General features: G+C 44.0%; 3 protein-coding genes across 10 annotated transcripts in view; 1 reads left to right on the top strand and 2 right to left on the bottom strand.

The window, feature by feature from the left end:
• INTS14 (integrator complex subunit 14) overlaps positions 1-6321 on the bottom strand; it is a 68266-nt gene extending 61945 nt beyond the window's left edge. The window contains exons 1-2 of the mRNA XM_042941678.1: positions 6251-6321; positions 2207-2642 (exon numbers count right to left, since the gene is read on the bottom strand). The gene's annotated coding sequence lies outside the window, so the exon portion shown is untranslated. The remainder of the gene's footprint in view (positions 1-2206; positions 2643-6250) is intronic.
• SLC24A1 (solute carrier family 24 member 1) overlaps positions 1-10307 on the top strand; it is a 28332-nt gene extending 18025 nt beyond the window's left edge. Inside the window, exons 4-9 of the mRNA XM_042941680.1 lie at positions 1142-1225; positions 2313-2404; positions 5732-6310; positions 7017-7106; positions 7980-8146; positions 9085-10307. Of these exons, the coding sequence (XP_042797614.1) occupies positions 1142-1225; positions 2313-2404; positions 5732-6310; positions 7017-7106; positions 7980-8146; positions 9085-9334 (1262 nt within the window). The 3' untranslated portion in view covers positions 9335-10307. The remainder of the gene's footprint in view (positions 1-1141; positions 1226-2312; positions 2405-5731; positions 6311-7016; positions 7107-7979; positions 8147-9084) is intronic.
• A 4949-nt stretch (positions 10308-15256) lies between these two features.
• The window catches only part of DENND4A (DENN domain containing 4A), a 128588-nt gene continuing 125890 nt past the window's right edge, over positions 15257-17954 (bottom strand). For 7 of the 8 annotated variants that reach the window (XM_042941668.1, XM_042941670.1, XM_042941672.1 and 4 more), the window contains one exon: positions 15257-16430. In XM_042941668.1, coding sequence (XP_042797602.1) covers positions 16294-16430 — 137 coding nt within the window. In that variant the 3' untranslated portion in view covers positions 15257-16293. The remainder of the gene's footprint in view (positions 16431-17954) is intronic. The other variant, XM_042941675.1, reaches the window with a different exon arrangement.

Here is a 17954-nt window from a genome sequence, read left to right as displayed (position 1 = left end):
ACTGAGCTAGGTCCCTGACTATCAAGTGGCAGAAGTAGGATCCAAACCCAGACTATCTGGTATCAGAATCCCAGCTAACATAGCAATATTTAATTGTAGCATTAAAGCCTTTTTATTTATTTTCGTCTCACAGACCCCCACATCAGTGCTCTCAGTGTATCATGATGTTGCCTTTTTAGAGGGGGGCGCTGAGGCTTAGAGAGGGCACACAGGCTTCCCAGGGTCACCCAGCGCTCACAGGGGAGAGCCAGCCTGGACTCCAGAATAGATTCCATGGTGCCACATTTTTTCTTGCTTGTGCCGTTGTCCTTACCCTCCCAGGTTACACAGCTGTGAGGACCCGCAGGAGCCCCTGCACCTCTCTCTGTGCCTCCCACCTTGAATTACACATGTAAACTTTGCATGTTGCCTGGAGCATCATCACATTGAAAAAGATTGCCCTCCCTAGTTTTCTTGCCTGGAAATCAGAGCAGCACTATTCTGTCCATAGTTCTCTTTGGGCCTCTGGCAAAGTGTGTTCATAGAGATCCGAAAGGAGGCTCCGGGTACCTAGGGTCAAAATGGTGTGGCAGGGAGGTTGGTGGTAGGCTCTTTCCCCTTTCTGACCAGAGAAGAAAGTCTCACCAGTAGTGCTCCTGGAACTATAGCAGAGCTTCTGGTAAATTCATTGAAGAAAGCAAGCTACAAAGGACCTTACAGATAATCCAGTCCAAGGATGGCAAAAATGTCTCCCTGCCATTTTTCGTCCGTTCCCTGCTCATTGCAGACATCACCAATAAATCACGGTAAAACCTCCACTATCCTTGGATCAGAATCCTCCTCAATCCAGCACTCATTCGAGCTTGTAAAGGAAATAAATCCTATTTGTTGCCTCTGAGTCCAACCATGTCATCTTACCAGAGAGGAAATAGGATCAGAGAGGGGAGGTGACTTGCCTAAGGTCACAGCCAGTTAGTAACATACAGGGAATTTAAGGCGAAAGCTTGGGAGCGGGCAGCAGGAACATGCGCAGTAGGACCGGAACCCAGACCATGACTTCCAGGCCAGCCTCTTCCCACCCACTTCAGCTGCTCTGGTTGCTCAGCTGACCAGTGTAACTGAAGGGCCTCGGATAAGATGTGTTCCCCTTTCTCATTTGCAGCCCATCCCTCCAAGGATAAGGAGGAGGAGAGCTTGAATCAGGAGACCAAAGCCAAGCCTCATGCTAATGCAGAGAACAAACCAGGTGAGAGGATGGTGAAACTGGTGGGTTTCCTCATGCTACCTTCCTCCCTCCTGTTGGCCAGGGGCTGAGACGTGCCTCTCGGCCTGTCTGGGCCAGTCAGCTGGAGTGATAGTCTGGTGCTGCCCTGAGTGCCACTGCACTCTAGCCTCCTCCTTCCCGTATGCTCCCTTTCTGACTGGGCTGCTGGCCCTAGGGAGGCTCTGGACAGCCCCTCCGCACTTTCCTCTGATGGGCCAGGCCAGGCCAGGCCAAGGGGTTATTGAAGGCCCATTTCTCTTTCACTAAATCTCATCCCAAATGAGACTCCATGGGACCTCTGTTTCTTCTTCCTGTCACTTCTACAAAAGGACAGTGCTCTTAGGGATTGGTCTGAGACCAGCAACCCCAGGAGGGAAGGACACCAGGGGTCTGGTGATGCAGAAGTCCAGCATCCATGTGGCACCTGGGATGGAGGGAATGAGGAAGCTCCTGCCCCTGTGGGTTCTGCACAGCACACCGGGCCTGCCCCATGCACCCAGCGACCTGCGGAAGGAGGGAGAGCGGCAGCCATTTTTTCCATACAATAGACAAGGAAACCCAGGCTGAGAGGTCAACTGACTCGTCTGAAGAAGTGAGAGGGTCTGCTCCTAAACCCGGCTCTCCAGGCTTTCTGAGTCTCCCTTCCCTGCCACCTATTTCAAGGCTTCCAAACTGCTGTGCTGCCTTTGAAGTCATCAGGATCCTCTCCATGTAGGCGGTAGGGGGCAAGGTCAGACCCTGAGGGCTGGGGCTTTGCCCTCTCTTTGGTCCCAGTTCCCCAAGCTTTTTATAGGTTGGATCCCTGGCCCCACTGGTCGGGATGGAAATATGTGTGAATACAGGGGGAGCAAAGATGGCCAGCTCCCGGCTGTCCTATCTGCAGCTATCTCTGTGGACAGGACAACAATAATTCCTATCACATCATGTTACTTTTCCTAACAACAAGAAATTCCCCAAACTTACTGAGACCCTGGGGTGGACGCGTCCTGTAGCCCCTCACACTGGCTCTGCCAGCTGCCCTCAAAAACTGGCACACTCTTCTGATCTTTTCCGTGTTTGTCCTTTAAAGAGGAGGAGTCAGCCAAGCTTCCTGCAGTCACGGTCACACCAGCCCCTGCTCCAGATGTTGAGGGAGATCAGGAGGAAGATCCTGGCAGTCAGGTAGGCACGAGCTTCTTCCCAGGTGGAGGGGATTGAACAGGCCCAGGGAAGGAGTTGCTGACCAAAGAGTCTTCTTTCGTGAAGGTCTGAAATGCTGCTTGAGGTTCATTCCTCTGAAGTAAGTATGGCCCTTTCTCTGAAGATCAAATAATATCTCATGGGGCCAATTAATTCACCGTTAACACCTTAGTGTCAGTGCGGTATATGCACACGAGAATGTGCCGCCACGGGTCACGTGCTAGGAGAACATAAGGAATAACTGTTAGGGGGTCTTTCAGAAACTAGGGGGCAGTAAGACCAGGCAGCTCAAAGCGTAGCTCCATGCCTCGGAACCCCCTGAGGTTTGTCTACAGGGCCTGCCGCTGCCTTTACAGCCACACAGCCTCTTCTTCCACCACGCTCCAGCTACACTGGACTCCTGTCTCCGTGCTCTTCTGCCTCCGGACCTTGGTTTCCTCCCCCTCATGTATCCCCCCACCTGCATGTATCACCTCACCCACCTCTCCAGGCCACTGTAAATGCCTCCATTGCCCTCAAGCTTCCCTGACCCCCCACCCCGATCTTATGAATAAATGCCCATGGGCTTTGTCCTTGTCCCAGGGCTCTTATCACTGCCTTCCCCGCACTCCATTTAGGAGTCTCTCTTCCTTCAGCTCGCTGCTGAGTGAAGTTCCTGAGGGCAGGATGCACTCCTGAACTGTCTGTCCCATAGAGAGAAGTGCGGTGCCTGGCACACGCGGCTGTGCTCAGTAAGGGTTCAGAGATGACAGTGAGGGTGTGGGGCCTCCCTCGGGCCAGCAGCCCAATCAGAAAGGGAGTCGATGACGGTCAGTGATACACTTGCATTTAGTTTGCAGGTTCCACCCCTGTTTGTTTTTTTTTAGTTTGCCACCGAGAAATAGTCAATTATACCTCATCCTTAAGCCAGCAACTTTGGGTTTAGTGTCTAAGACCTCTTGATGGTATCATGAGTGTCCTGAGTAGACCCACTACAGCCAGCTCAAGTACAAGGGATTAAGAGGAGACAGAGAGATCTCCTGGAATCCCAGGGCCAGAAGCGAAGCTCCATTTCACAAAGAACTGCCCCCAGTTCTAAGCAGGCAGCTGTGACCCTAGTGGCTTCTGTCTGTCTTTGCTCCCTCATGTTCCCTTCCCTGTGTGCAGACTTTTTTTCCTCTCAATTTTTATTTATTTTGGGAAGAGAGAGAGAGTGCGAGTGGGGAGGGGCAGAGAGAGAGAGGGAGAGAGAGAGAATCCCAACCAGACTCGGAGCCTGATGTGGGGTTTGAACTCATGAACCGTGAAATCACGAACTGAGCCGAAGTCGGGTGCTTAACCGACTGAGCCACCCAGGTGCCCCGCATTTACTTTCTTATTAGCACACATAGCACCACTCTAGGCCCCAGTCCATTATGGGGGTCAACCGATGACCGGCTCCCAGTCTCAGAAGAGAGAATCTGTTTAAACCAGGTCACAGGTCAGGGATCCAGCCTGTGTCTAAGCTGTGACAGGGAGTGCTGGGGTGCTCTGACTCCAACACAGAAGAACGGAGCCACCAATTCAGAGGGTGTTAGGGGTGACAGTTCTCAGAGAAAAGGGTGCAGGCTGGGCAGACACTCCCACACCTATGGATTTAAATGACTTGTCATCTCCCCCAGTAAGCCTTCTCTCCTGATGGGGCTGGGGGAGGGAGGGCAGGAAGTATTTCAGGGGCACCTAGGTGGCTCAGTCGGTTGAGCATCCGACTTCGGCTCAGGTCATGATCTCACGGCTCGTGGGTTCGAGCCCTGTGTCGGGCTCTGTGCTGACAGCTCAGAGCCTAGAGTCTGCTTCAGATTCTGTGTCTCTCTTGCTGTGCCCCTCCCTGGCTCATGCTCTGTCTCCCTTTCTCTCAAGAATAAATAAAAAACATTAAAAATGAAAAAAATGTACTCTCGACCATTAAGTTAGAGTATCTGGGGTGGGTATGAATGTTTTTAAAACCCTCAGGTGATCTGAATATGCAGTGGAGTTGAGAATCACTGAGTATCCCTTGGGGTTGGCTGTGTGAACTTCGTTACAGATGACATACTCTATGAGCACACAGCGCAGGTCACTTGCTCAAGGGACAGGCCAGGCATGTTGCTATAGGTTAGTTGGGCACCTAATCTGAGGACACTCAGAATCAATGCCTTTTAGAGTGCATGGAGTCACAGTGTTTGGTTCCCAAACACTGGTCTGCAAATGCATCTATTAGGAGCACTTGTGAGCATGTTAAAATAGATTCTTGGCTTAGTTCTCATCACAGAGATTCTAATTCAGTTGGTCCAGGAGGGGCCAGGACATCTGGATTTCTTTTATTTTATTAACTTATTTTGAAAATTAGTATTTATACTAAGCTCCCCAACTGAGAACCAAAGATCTCATTCAGCCCTGGCATTTGCGAAGAGGGGTAGCTTGGTGGTTAAGAGGCCAAGAGCTGGACTATCCATATGACAAATCCCAACTTTATCACTTACACCATGTGGACCACTGTGTGGACCACGGGCAAGTTATTTAACTATTCTGTACCCTAGTTTCTCCATCTGTCAGATGGGTTTAATTCCATCTATATCATAAGTTAATTGACTCATGAGACACAGTAAGTGCTAGCTATTATTATTGAAGCCACTTAACATAGTGCCTGGCACATAAAACCCCCCAGTAAATAGGTATTACCATCATAGTTTTACATACATAAGGTAATATAACAATTTAGAAGTTTTAGGAGGCTCAGCAATGTAACCACCAAAAGATATGCAATATTAGGCAACATTAATGGAAGTAGGTATCCAAGAGAGGGAAGTGATAATCTTATTCCATTCTGTGGTCCAATCCTATTACGTGTGGTGTTCTGTTTCAGTTTTTAAAGCTTCCTCATGGGGTATAATCTAACTAGAATGAGTTCACCAAGATGGGGAGGAGGCTCCAGGCCATAGCACAGAATAAAGGAAGGGACTGGGAATCTTTAACTCAGGGGAAAGAGCTGCCTCATGAAAGAGTGATTAGCTTTGTTCTGTGTGGCTCCAAAGAGTCAACCTATGCACAGAGAGTAGAACCTTGTTACAAATATGGACTCTAATCAGAGTTGCCAAGATACAGAGGGTGCCTTAGGTGGTGAGTTTTCCATCCCTGAAGAAAGGACAACCACTGTTGTGGTTGTGGAGTAATTTTGCTGAATGATTTCTCCTCCTAATCAAGTTTTTAGATCCATTCTGAGAACAGCAACAACAACAAAGTGGGGGAAAAGTGGGAGGGAAAACAAACCCAGCAGTTATTACACATTAATTTGTTGGCTTTGGATTGCAGGGAGGAGATGTGGCTGGAGCTGAGAGCACAGGTGAAATAGTAGCTGAAGAGGGTGAAGCTCCTGGTGAAGGCAAAAATGGGGAGCAAGGTGGAGGTGAGACTCAACTGGAAGGTGAAGGTGAAATTGAAGCAGAAGGAGAAGAAGGTGAACATGGCAGTGAACTCCAAGCAGAAGATGAGGACGTGAAAGCTGATGAAGGTGGAGGTGAAGGTGAACTCCAAGCAGAAGAGGGTGAAATGAAAGCTGATGAGGGTGAAAATGAAGAGCAGGAATTCAATGCTGAGAGTCAAGGTGAAGCCAAAAGTGACGAGAAAGGTACAGATGGTGAAGGGGGAGGTGATGGAGGTGACAGTAAAGATGAAGAGGAGGAAGAAGAGGAGGAGGACGAAGAGGAAGAGGAGGACGATGAGGAAGAGGAAGACGATGAGGAAGAGGAGGACGATGAGGAAGAAGAGGAGGCAAATGAGGAGCCTTTGTCCCTGGAGTGGCCCGACACCAGGCAGAAGCAAGCCATTTACCTCTTCCTCCTGCCCATTGTGTTCCCACTGTGGTTGACGGTGCCTGATGTCCGGAGGCTGGTGAGTTTGCCCAGCTGTACCCCAGGGAATCTGTGGAGTCTCTAGGCACTCCCGCTCAAGAAGGCAAACCAGCTTGGCAGGGCTCAACCACAGAGAGTATCTGGGATGCAACTTGTAGCTCCAGATGGGACCATGCACCTATGGGGACATACCGGTGGGCTTGGGAGACCCTAAGACATGCTTATTTCCTCACTATCAGCATGTGATCTGGTCCCTCAACTCCTATTCTCAGTTTTCTCGATTTTAATATGGGAATGATGCCAAGACGCCCCCACTCCGCCCCTGTATTTCCAGGCATATTCTGAAAACCTAGGGGGAAAGTACTGTTTCTACCCAGTATTCTCATTTATAGGGAAAGCGCTAACATACCCTACCCAAAGGCCATCCATACGCTCTAGGTCCAGAGATGGGTGGGGTAGGGGGGAGGTGGCAGATACCAAACCAAACACCTAGGCAAGTCTGGCTCTAGGGCAAGCAAACAGTCCTCTTCAGTTTGGTGACTGCTGAATGCCCTGCTGGCTGGACTCCCCTGCAGGCCACCATCCCAGGGTCCTCACTGGAGATCCAGATCTCAGCTGACACATCCCCAGATCCTCTCCATCACTCACTCAGCAGATCCCGTCCCTGATTCTGGGGCTCCCTCAGAAGGGCCAATGACCTTTAGCATCTGCAACTTATTTCTCTTCCTTTTCAAACTTGCAAATAGGAGTCTAGGAAGTTTTTTGTTATCACCTTCCTGGGATCCATCGTGTGGATAGCCATTTTCTCATACCTCATGGTCTGGTGGGCTCACCAGGTGAGTGAACAGCAGGAACTATATCCAACGTCAGTGGGGCCCAAGGACAATTTTTACCTTCAGGGTCAATGGCCAGTACCCAGGGAACGGTGAGGCTCAAGTGACTTTGTAGTTTCTAGATTGTTTACGAAGGGTCAAATTTGCCTTTTTTCTTCCAGTGAGTGTAGTGTTTTCAAGTGCGCTCTTCTGTCTTAACGCTCATGCTGTAGCCTCGCAGAGAAGGCCCTTCACAGTCTGACCCAACTGACCATTGCTTATTAGCCTTACTCCAGGCTTTCTCTGTCATGGATGCCCTGCTCCTCCCCACCTGGCGATGTTGGACACACTTGCGAGAGGAAGCTCAATTTTGCCTTGTCTCTGGCATCCAGTGAGTCTTCCTCTGAGTGCCCATTGCTTTCCTGTTCTACCTGTAATTGTTGTTCACGAGCTTTTTTCTTTCAGTAGGCTGAGGGTAGGGGCAGTGTTGTGGTGCCCATACTTCTATTTCCAGCCTCTAACTGGCACATAGCAGGTGTCCGTGGTTCTGGAGATGGAAACGTGACACGAACAGGTGTTCGGAGGGGCAGTTCTGAGAAGGTGCAGGTGTTATAGCTGGAATATCAGTGACAGCTGGTATCAGGGAGAGACGTGTACTCCAGAAAGGAGCTGCGTCATTCCCTGCAGCCTTGAGCAGGGGCCCTGCTCCTTCTCTCCGTGGCCCATCTCCCCAGCTGTCGGTTCGCCATACCCTCCCTCCGAGGCCGCGGGAGTATGCTGAGCTCTCCGGAAAAGTGTTGGGTTTGCACAAAGTAGCATGTGGTTGGTGCTTTGAAGAGCTTCAGATTTTTCCTTTTGCTGTTGCCATGGCTTATCATCGCTGTTACTTTTTACTAGGTTGGTGAAACAATAGGGATTTCAGAAGAGATCATGGGTTTGACGATCCTAGCAGCAGGCACGTCCATTCCTGACCTCATCACCAGTGTGATTGTCGCTCGGAAAGGCCTGGGAGACATGGCTGTGTCCAGCTCTGTGGGCAGTAACATATTTGATATCACCGTGGGGTGAGTGGCAAAGTTGCTTTCCAAGGCATATTAAGAATGACTGGAAAACACGGTGTTGGCTCTGTTTGCTGGTTTTTGGTTTCATTATTTATACATGGAATAAAAGGGCATTATTAGTTTCTACAAGGCATCAAAGTGTCCTCCCTTCGTTCATCACAGCCTGAGGGGATAACAGAACAAAAATGCTGTCTGAAATGTAACTGACTAGAATTTATAGATGAATCGAAAAACAAAGTCCTTTAAATTTCATTCCCAAATTCAGTCAGATGCTCTGCTCACTGACCCCCACTGGAAGTGGGGCCGGAAGGAGCAATGACTCAATCTCACTCGCTGATACTTCTGCTCCTTTGTGTTTGGGATCCTGCCAGCTCAGAGGCTCTAAAAGCATTTTGTCTAAACAAGCAAATGCCGCATCCTCCTGTACCCATTCTCTTGCCCCCTCCTCCCAACTTTGTCAGAGCCCAACCTCTGGGCTATTTTCATTTCCACGGGCATATCCTGGATTTGGGTGGTGGCTTTGATTTTTCTAAATTTTTATGGTAAGTCCTAGCTCAGGCTAATTTAAACGTAAAGACATGTTAGCCTGAGCTAGGACTGATCACAAAAATTTACAGATGGAAGAGTCACACATCAGCTCACCTGGGTTACTCACAGGAAAGTCATGAATTATAAAGAAAAAAATACCCACTCAGACCCTGAAAATTTCAGTTTTAATATAGAACTCCTTGTTATTAGCTGTGAGACCTTGGGCATGTAATTCAATTTCCATGAACTTCGTTTCCTCATCTGTGAAATGGGGCTATTATTTTCTGCTCTATTTCATAAGCTTTCTCGTGTGTGTGGAAAAATAAGTGCTTTGTAAATTGTAAAATACTATTTATGTTTATGGGATTAGTGCAGACATTCAGAATATTCACATTGTTTCTTCAATCTTGCAGCCTGCCTGTCCCTTGGTTGCTGTTCTCTCTTATCAATGGATTACAGCCTGTTCCAGTCAGCAGCAACGGCTTGTTTTGTGCAATTGTTTTGCTTTTTCTCATGCTCCTGTTTGTGATCTCTTCAATTGCATCATGCAAATGGAGAATGAACAAGATCCTGGGCTTCACAATGTTCCTCCTTTACTTTGTATTCCTGATAATCAGTGTGATGTTAGAAGATCGAATCATTTCCTGTCCTGTATCTGTCTGAGGCAGAGTCGCTGTTGCTCACAATGGACGTGGATCAGAAAACCATGCCAGAAGCTACCATACTTCTTGTTACATTAACAAAAGAATGAACGTGGTCCATCATGAGAGAGACCAGAGTGGCAAAGAGCCACTGATGGGAATGTGATCGGGGACTGAATGTTAGCCTTGGAAACACCCGCAGCTCGTTGTGGATTGTCTCACCTCTGGAGGGATGGAGTTTTTACCCCTGCCTGATGTTGGCAGCTATCACGTGGAGGCCAGTAGAAGGACCTCTGGAGCCAGAGGGTTTTCGGAATGAGGGATCATTTGGGGGTGAGGGCTGGGACAGGCACAGTAGCAGGACAAGCCCCTATACTCACAGTTCCCTGATCATTCCTGAAAGGCTGCTGACCCAAAGACACAGATGTGGTCTACACCCCACCCTTTGGCCCCTGTCCCAAGCACACACTGCAACTTGCCGTCCTCTCTTTTTCTGTTTAAAACATGAGGTTCCACCAGGGTTGTAAACATTACACATCCAGTTATTGGTGGGTTTAAGGAGCTAAGACTCGGAAAAAAAAAAGTATAACAGGAATCAATGATCATTACACACTGTAGCCCAGTAAAATGTGTACTGATATTTGATAGCTTAAAAAGACTCCCTTAGCTCTTCTTTTGCACTTCTGAAACATGAAATTAAAATAAGTAGCCCCCCAAATGAAAATGTATAATTCGCCGTTGTACCAGAAGGGGGGTGGGATATTAGGGAGGGCTACTTAAAAATATGTACTTACTAGAAAATCCAAATTAGTGTTGTCTCCATCAAGTGGTCACCTTGGGGGATTAGACAGTCATACAAAGCTGTCCTGACTTTGCTCCTCCAGCATATTCTCACCTAACAGTGACAAATGCTACTAGTGAGTCAGAAGGGGAGTGATTTTATTTCATTATTTTTTTAAATGTTTTATTTATTTTTGAGACAGAGAGAGACAGAGCACGAGCAGGGGAGGGGCAGAGAGAGAGGGAGACACAGAATCCGAAGCAGGCTCCAGGCTCCGAGCCATCAGCACAGAGCCCGATGCGGGGCTCGAACCCACAAACTGTGAGATCATGACCTGAGCCGAAGTTGGACGCTCAACCAACTGAGCCACCCAGGCGCCCCAGGGGAGTGATTTTAAAAAGAGTCCAAAATCAGTAGGTCCAAGTCTGCTATATAAAGTAAGAGATCTTGTGGGGTAATGCTACTTCTGTATGCCAACCTACATTGGATGATAAAGCCAGATTGATTTCCCGTGTGGCTTACATGTGGCTCTTAAGGCAATTACAAAGGAGAAATTCCAAAAATGCTTAACATAACGACAACACAGTGAGAAAAAGAGTATTACTACTTCTAATAGCTAGTGTAAAGGACTTCTGTGTTTTTAAAAATTGTGTGGTTATTTAAGCAGTGCTTGTGCAATTCGAAGTGCTTGTATGTTAAATACCACTGCTTGCTGCTTTTACTAGCACTCAGTTAGGGGACCGCTAGAAATGAAGCAGTTCCGTGTTCCTGGTTTCAGAGCAAAAGGAGCTCAGGTGACTATAGATTATGACGGCAAATATGGCTTTAATTACAAACGTGAGAGGATTCAGACTGGAATATAACAGGACAGATGTGATGTGGAAAAAAAAAAATCAAACATTTTGGTGTTGAAGGGCTGTACTGAAAATACTTTAGTCCATAATCCATCTCTTCAGATGGGCTGATTAATTAATGGCCTCACTACCCCAGGATTCACATTCTTTGGAAATGACTTTTATTAAATTTCAATAAATTGTGAGTCCCCATGGTATTTTATTTTACCAACATGGATGAGTTCATCTGTATCTTTAGGTCACTGGGTCAGAATGCTCAAGAAGAAGAATATGGAATCATGTTCACATTCCATTTTCTTACTTATCCTCCTTGCCGTTGCTGCTGCATTTGCCCAGTCTCCATATGCCATGGCCTAGGAACAGGAGAGAACAATGCCTACAGAAGGGTGACCCCAATGCCCAAACTCTGGGCATCTGTGTCTAATTCCAGCTAGCTTCAGGGGCATCACCTGAGAGTCTGGGATCTGATGCCTTCCCCAGAATGACTGATAAGGAGTGATGGACAGTGGAACATTTTGTCATGAAAAAGTGTTGGACAGTCATTTCATGATTAGAGTCAACTCTAATGATCTAACATTCTTTTTCTGATTAGCTTGCTGGATTTTTGGCATTTCTCTTTGCTTAGAAAGGATGATCTGATCACTTCACACTATGACAGAAAGGGTCAAGTAAAATGAAAGCTGGGTCTTGATGGATGAGTAAGAAGTCACTGGGGTGGGCAGGAGAAAGGAGATTTCAGGGAGATGGAAAACTTATGTAATTTTTATAAGATCAATTTGTTATGCTTGGAAATTAAAATTTTTGTCATATTTATAAGCCTACAGTTTATTAGAATTATGCTGTTGTAGGATAAAGAGTCATCTTAAAATGTCAAGATAATGGTGACACGGCCCTCTCATTTGGTAGGCAAAATGATCTACTGAGTTACAACGGACACATACTAGATCACTCATTCAGCCCAGGAAGTCTGAAGTGTCCCAGCTGGGCATCTCAGCTGGAAGACAGTGGCTGCAGAGATGACTGCTCCCTCCCTCTGGAGGTTCCATTTCCTTGATGACCCTGGTAATGGGTTTGGGTCAAATTTCTAAAAATGTGAGTGTCTTCCTAATTTAATGGGTTAAGTTTCTATATAGTACTAAGAAAAGATTCCTTCCAAATTTTTGAAAAATGGTGTTATGTTTAAATGGTTACTATACATGGTTAAATGGTTACTTTCATCAATAGATCTGAAAATGTTTTCATCAAATTATAGGCTTGGCCCTTTAGGACACCGTTGTCTATATCATAATGATCATTTCTTTAAAGACTGATACCAAAGAGGTCAGGAACTGGAATTTAGTGTGTAGGGCACAGCCTCGTAGATACATTTGAAGAACTGGCTGGCCTTCCGTGCCAAAGAATACCCTGGGGATCTGATTCCTTTTTTTGCGGGAGGGTCCCTCCATAGGTGCCACCTGCGATGTGTTTTCGGACTGGTCACTATGGAAGGTGCAGAGAGGGCTCATGATCACGGCTGTCTTTGCCTGGTGTGGGTGGGGAGTGGGGGGTACTGGAGCCAAGCAGGCCACCCTGGCCTAAGACAACATGGTTGCCTTCGCAACCAAAGGCAAGCTTTAGGTCTTCACTGTGATGAGCAGGCAAAGCCTGGAGAATTTCATTTACAGAAAATTCTGTCAGTTGCTCCAGTGGCTCTATCACAGCACAATGTTTGAAAAAAAATCTTTACAGACAAAAGGAGGGAGCCATGCAAAGGACAGCAACCGTGGGAAGGCCGCAGAGACTTCATCAGGAAAGTCTGTTACCATCTCAGAGGATAAGCACATGCACACCCACCTGAGTGAGAGACAAACTCCTATACTAATTTGTGCACTGCTAATTTTGTAAACGACAATAATTAAGCCAGCAAATGCACTTGCTTTGAGGCCAGAGGAAGAGGCTAGTGTGAAGGGATAAGAAGATAATAAGCCTGAGAATATTAAGGTAAACTGGTATGTAACTGCTAGTGGTTCAATTCTGAAATAAAACTTGGTCTTGTATCCAAACAGGAAAGACGGAGCACACCAACTCTACCACACAAAGGGGCCAAGGACCCTCTTAAAGAGGCAGCCTGTTCTTTCCCAAGGCACTTGGAAGTGCCTAATAGCAGCTTTCAAGTTCTAGTGGGAAAAATAAAAATAAAACTGGGCTACCTCACATTACCATACTAAAAACGGGTATTTTCTAACGGGTATTTTCTAACCATATACTTAAAACGTATTTAGAAATACACTGTAACAGGGGCGCCTGGGTGGCGCAGTCGGTTAAGCGTCCGACTTCAGCCAGGTCACGATCTCGCGGTCTGTGAGTTCGAGCCCCGCGTCAGGCTCTGGGCTGATGGCTCGGAGCCTGGAGCCTGTTTCCAATTCTGTGTGTCTCCCTCTCTCTCTGCCCCTCCCCCGTTCATGCTCTGTCTCTCTCTGTCCCAAAAATAAATAAAAAACGTTGAAAAAAAAAAAATTTAAATAAAAAAAAAAAAAAAAAAGAAAGAAATACACTGTAACAGCTTCTCTATAGAGCAGGCTAACACTTGCTAGTTTCAATAGGCATCATGGTAATGACCAGCATAAAATAAGTATTTATCACTAAAAATGCTGAACCAACATTTTCAGGGGCCATTTCTCTATATACAAAAATGTATAAACATCTTAGAAAACCTTAAAACAAAATAAGCTGGTAGTTTTAGGGATTTATCACAACCTCACGCCGTTCCCCCCCCCCCCCAAAAAAAAAAATCAGGGGGAGAAAAGACAAAAATCAGAATATGAACAGGCTGCATAATTCCCCATCTGACAGTAGGAAGAAAAAGCGGAATACTGAAATAAGATACAAAATACAAATGCATGACATTAATACCGTGAGAGGAAGTAGGAACAAGTTATACCAGGACACAGCAGGGTTTATTTTCAACTATTAAACATATAAACAAAACTAAGAGTAAGAAAACAAGAGACAGATAATGTAGCAAAAGTGTATTTCTCTCCAACCAGATTGGTTGGCCATGATTCTTCAAAATGTATCTTCAACAGAGAGAAAATTGAAGAGAAGTTTGTATAGAGTTATTTTAAAGGATGATCTAGATTTTAATTTTCTTTTGAGCAGGGTTTACTACATTCTACTCATGTTTTTGGTTTTATTTTTAAAGACTAAATTTGCACAAATAATATTCCCTGGGAATTAAAAGTAGAGGAAATAAAACCCAATGAAAAACAGAACAAAAACTCTGTGTGTATGGGAGGAGATAAAAACTATACTCACCTTTCCCCATAGGAGTTTGAACCATAATGAATGGGCTTTACCTCATTTTTTTTCTGGTTAGGTACTTGAAATCAATAAACTATAATTCTTACATATAGTTTGTGTCAAAGACAAGTTAAACAACAGCGAAAGCTGTTCTTATAAGGGAAACAAAACCCCAGGACACAAAAACAGAATAGAACCCCAGAACCCTATTTGGAGGGATATTTGTTGCCAATGCCAAAAGACTCACCTATCAAATGTTTCTCTCATTTGACAATTATCAAGCGATGTAGGGAACAAAAGACTCCTTTAGGATGTGAAACTTGGATATGAAGAGTGAAGGAGACTGGAGTTGTATTTACAAAGGAAAGGCATATAAATGTGCATAGCACCAGGTTTTTCAAGTAAGCAAGGTCAGTCCCAAACTAATTTGAACTAAAATTTCACATTTTTTAAACTCTCCCCATGACTTCCCAGGGTAGAAAGCTGTGAAATGTTTCAGCTTGATGCTATTCACTAATGGTGTGAACTCACAAGGTAGTTTTTGCGCAGCTAAACTGATTCTAAGTCTCAGATATCCCCAGGACAAGTGTCCTGGGCTCTACTGGCTTACACACCAGATTTGGAACCATCCACATTTTTCTTCTATGAAACTGTCTAGAGAATTCTCTCCTTCATGACAATGTGTGCAACCACGCACACACACATACTGGAAATCTATAAATAACTCTAATAGCCAAAGAATACTTTTTATCAGAAATTACCAAAGAAAGTGATATTTGAAATAATGGGACTAAAAATACTTTTTAAGAGTCTTTCTAATACCTATGGTGTTTAAACGTTCAATTTATTGTCTGATTTCTGGATATTTCTGGATTTTAGATTCCATAAACTTCAGATTCTGAAGGCTTATTGAAAAAGCCAAGTTCCTCAATATGGGAAATTCTACCTGGCTGTACTTTTAGAGAGTTATTATTTTTCTATTTTTGAAAAAATATCTTGTTTATTTATATATATATATATAATATGAACAGAATACTCCAATAGGTCATATTCCAGATAAATATGATACAATCTGCATCATATGCCACATTTTAGATATTAAAATAAGGGTAAAATCTGGAATAAGTTGTCTGACATATTTCCCAACACAAGTGTTCGTATAGAATATTAAAATCTAAATTGATTTTTGGCTTTGTAAGCTATCCCTGTGTACTGTCTGTATCTGTTAGCAATAGAGAACATTTTCAGTCATGGTATACTGAACCTGATTTTGCAGAAGCAGACTTGGAACCTCCCCGGCTCTCCTTCGACAAGGCTCAATGAGTCAGTCTGGGCAGTGCGCACCCTGGCTTTCATCCACTCACTGCAGTCAGGCTTAGCGGTACTAACATGCAATCCTAGCACAACACTGACACTAGCGCTGACAGTTTTGAATCATTCTCCCAAGTAATAAAATATATATATATATAGATAGATAGATATAGATAGCTATACATATAGAGATCTGCAGCTGTACTAATTACTTCAAATAGCAGCAGACAAGGAAAATAAGCACTTAATTGCTTGCTTCGTAAGTTTCAGTTCATTTTGTTTGCTATATTAAGTTTAAAAATTAAAAAAATATCAACTTACTATAAACAATTTAAAATATGTATAATACAACTTCATGGTCAAAACATTTGAATAGTCTATGAAAACAGGAAATACTTCGAGTTCCATTCATGATTTTTTCAACATGTTTCTTCCAAGAGAAACCACAAAACAGGTGTCTTATTTTGAGAAGTAATTTTGTCTAGGGATTTCCTTGTCACAAAAATACTTAATTACTGGTTACAGGAGAAGTAAAGAAAAAAAAAAAAAAAACAAAGAGATGAGAAACAAAATGGCTCTCTCTTCACTTGTCACTCTTCTCTTCTTAGAACATTCTGTACAAGAGCTATCTGGGCTTTCTGAACCATTTACAAATGCATTTTCAAAAATCGAAGAGAAAGAGTTTAGAATCTCCAAATATTATTTTATACACTGACTATACAATACATATTGAAAGTATACACGCACGTGCATATCTTAAAGATAAGGTTCTCCAAAGGTTTTTCGACATTCCATCACCCCTGTACTTGGTGGTCGATCACAGTTGTGTGTACTCTTGACTTGACTAGGTGTGAGGCGATCGTATGCCATCTTGTATTCTTTATCAAATGCATCTGTAAAAATTCATAAAGAAATGAGGGCATTTAGCAATTTATACTCGATATTAACAACAATCAAGATTTTGAAATATCACAGAACTAAAAAATTAGAGGCCAAGAAGGCATCTCTAGGTCATTTCTGCCAACTAAAGAAATACAGAATTTCAGAGCTCAAACAAGGACCTCAAAGCTCTCAGCATTTTAGAGCTAGATCACACAGACCAATGAATTTTAAAGTTTTAAGATGGCTTCCTTTTAAAATTCTTTTTCTCAAATTTAAAGATTGTGGTAAAATACATACATAAGTTACTATCTTAACCATCTTGTAGGTCAGTGGTATTATGTACATTCATAACGTGCAGCCATCACCACCATCCACCTCAACTCTCTTCCCTCTTGTGAAACTGAAACCCTATACCCATTAAACATTAATTCCGTTGCCCCCTGCCCCAACTGCTGTCAACTATCGTTCTACTTCTGTCTGTATGATTTTTGACTACTCTAGTAAGTGACTCATAAGAGGAATTGTACAGTATTTGTCTTTTTGTGATTGGCTTATTTCATGTACATAATGTCCTCGAGGTTCATCCATGTTATAGTATGTGCCAGAATTAACTTCTTTTTTAAGGAGGAATAATATTCCATTGTACGTATAGACCACATTTTGCTTACTCATTCATCCTTCAATGGACACATGGGTTGTTTCCACACTTTAGCTATTATGAATAATGCTGCTATGAACATGGATGTAAAAATCTCTCTTGCAGACCCTGCTTTTAAGTCCATTTTTAATTTTTTGAAGGGACTGACATACTGTTTTCCACAGCAGCTGTACCATTTTACATTCCCAGTAATAATGTATAAAAGTTCCAATTTTCTATATCTTCACCAACATTTGTTATTTTTGGTTTTTGTTTTTGTTGGGGGGGGGGGGACAGTAGCCAGCCTAATGGTGTGAGGTGGAATCTCACTATAGATTTGATTTGTATTTCCCTAGTAATTAATGATGTTGAGCATCTTTTCTTGTGCTTATTGGCCACCTATATGTCTTCTTTGGAGAAATGTCTATTCAAGTCCTTGCCCATTTTTAATTGGCTTTTTGTTGTCGTTGTGTTTTAGAAATTTTTCAAATCTATTCTGGATATTATTTTCTTCCATTCTATGGGTTGCCTTTTTACATTCCTGATACCTTTTAATGCACAAAATTTTAAATTTTCATGAATTCCAATTTTTGTATTTTTTCTTGTGTTGCTTGGGCCTCTGGTGTAATATCCAAGAAATCACTGCCAAATCTAATGTCATGAATGATTTTGCCCTGTTTTCTCCTAGGAGTTTTATAGTTTCAGATCTCACATTAGGTCTTTAATCCATCTTGAGTTAATTTGTTTTTTTTTCTTTAATTTTTTTTTTTAATAATTTACATCCAAATTAGTGTATAGTGCAACAATGATTTCAGGAGTAGATTCCTTAGTGCCCCTTACCCATTTAGCCCATCCCCCTTCCCACAACCCCTCCAGTAACCCTCAGTTTGTTCTCCAT

Source organism: Panthera leo, chromosome B3 (genome assembly GCF_018350215.1).
Source record: "Panthera leo isolate Ple1 chromosome B3, P.leo_Ple1_pat1.1, whole genome shotgun sequence".
Taxonomy (NCBI): Eukaryota; Metazoa; Chordata; class Mammalia; order Carnivora; family Felidae; genus Panthera; species Panthera leo.
The sequence above is the reverse complement of the archived record's forward strand: the minus strand, read 5'-3'. Positions and strand labels throughout refer to the sequence as shown.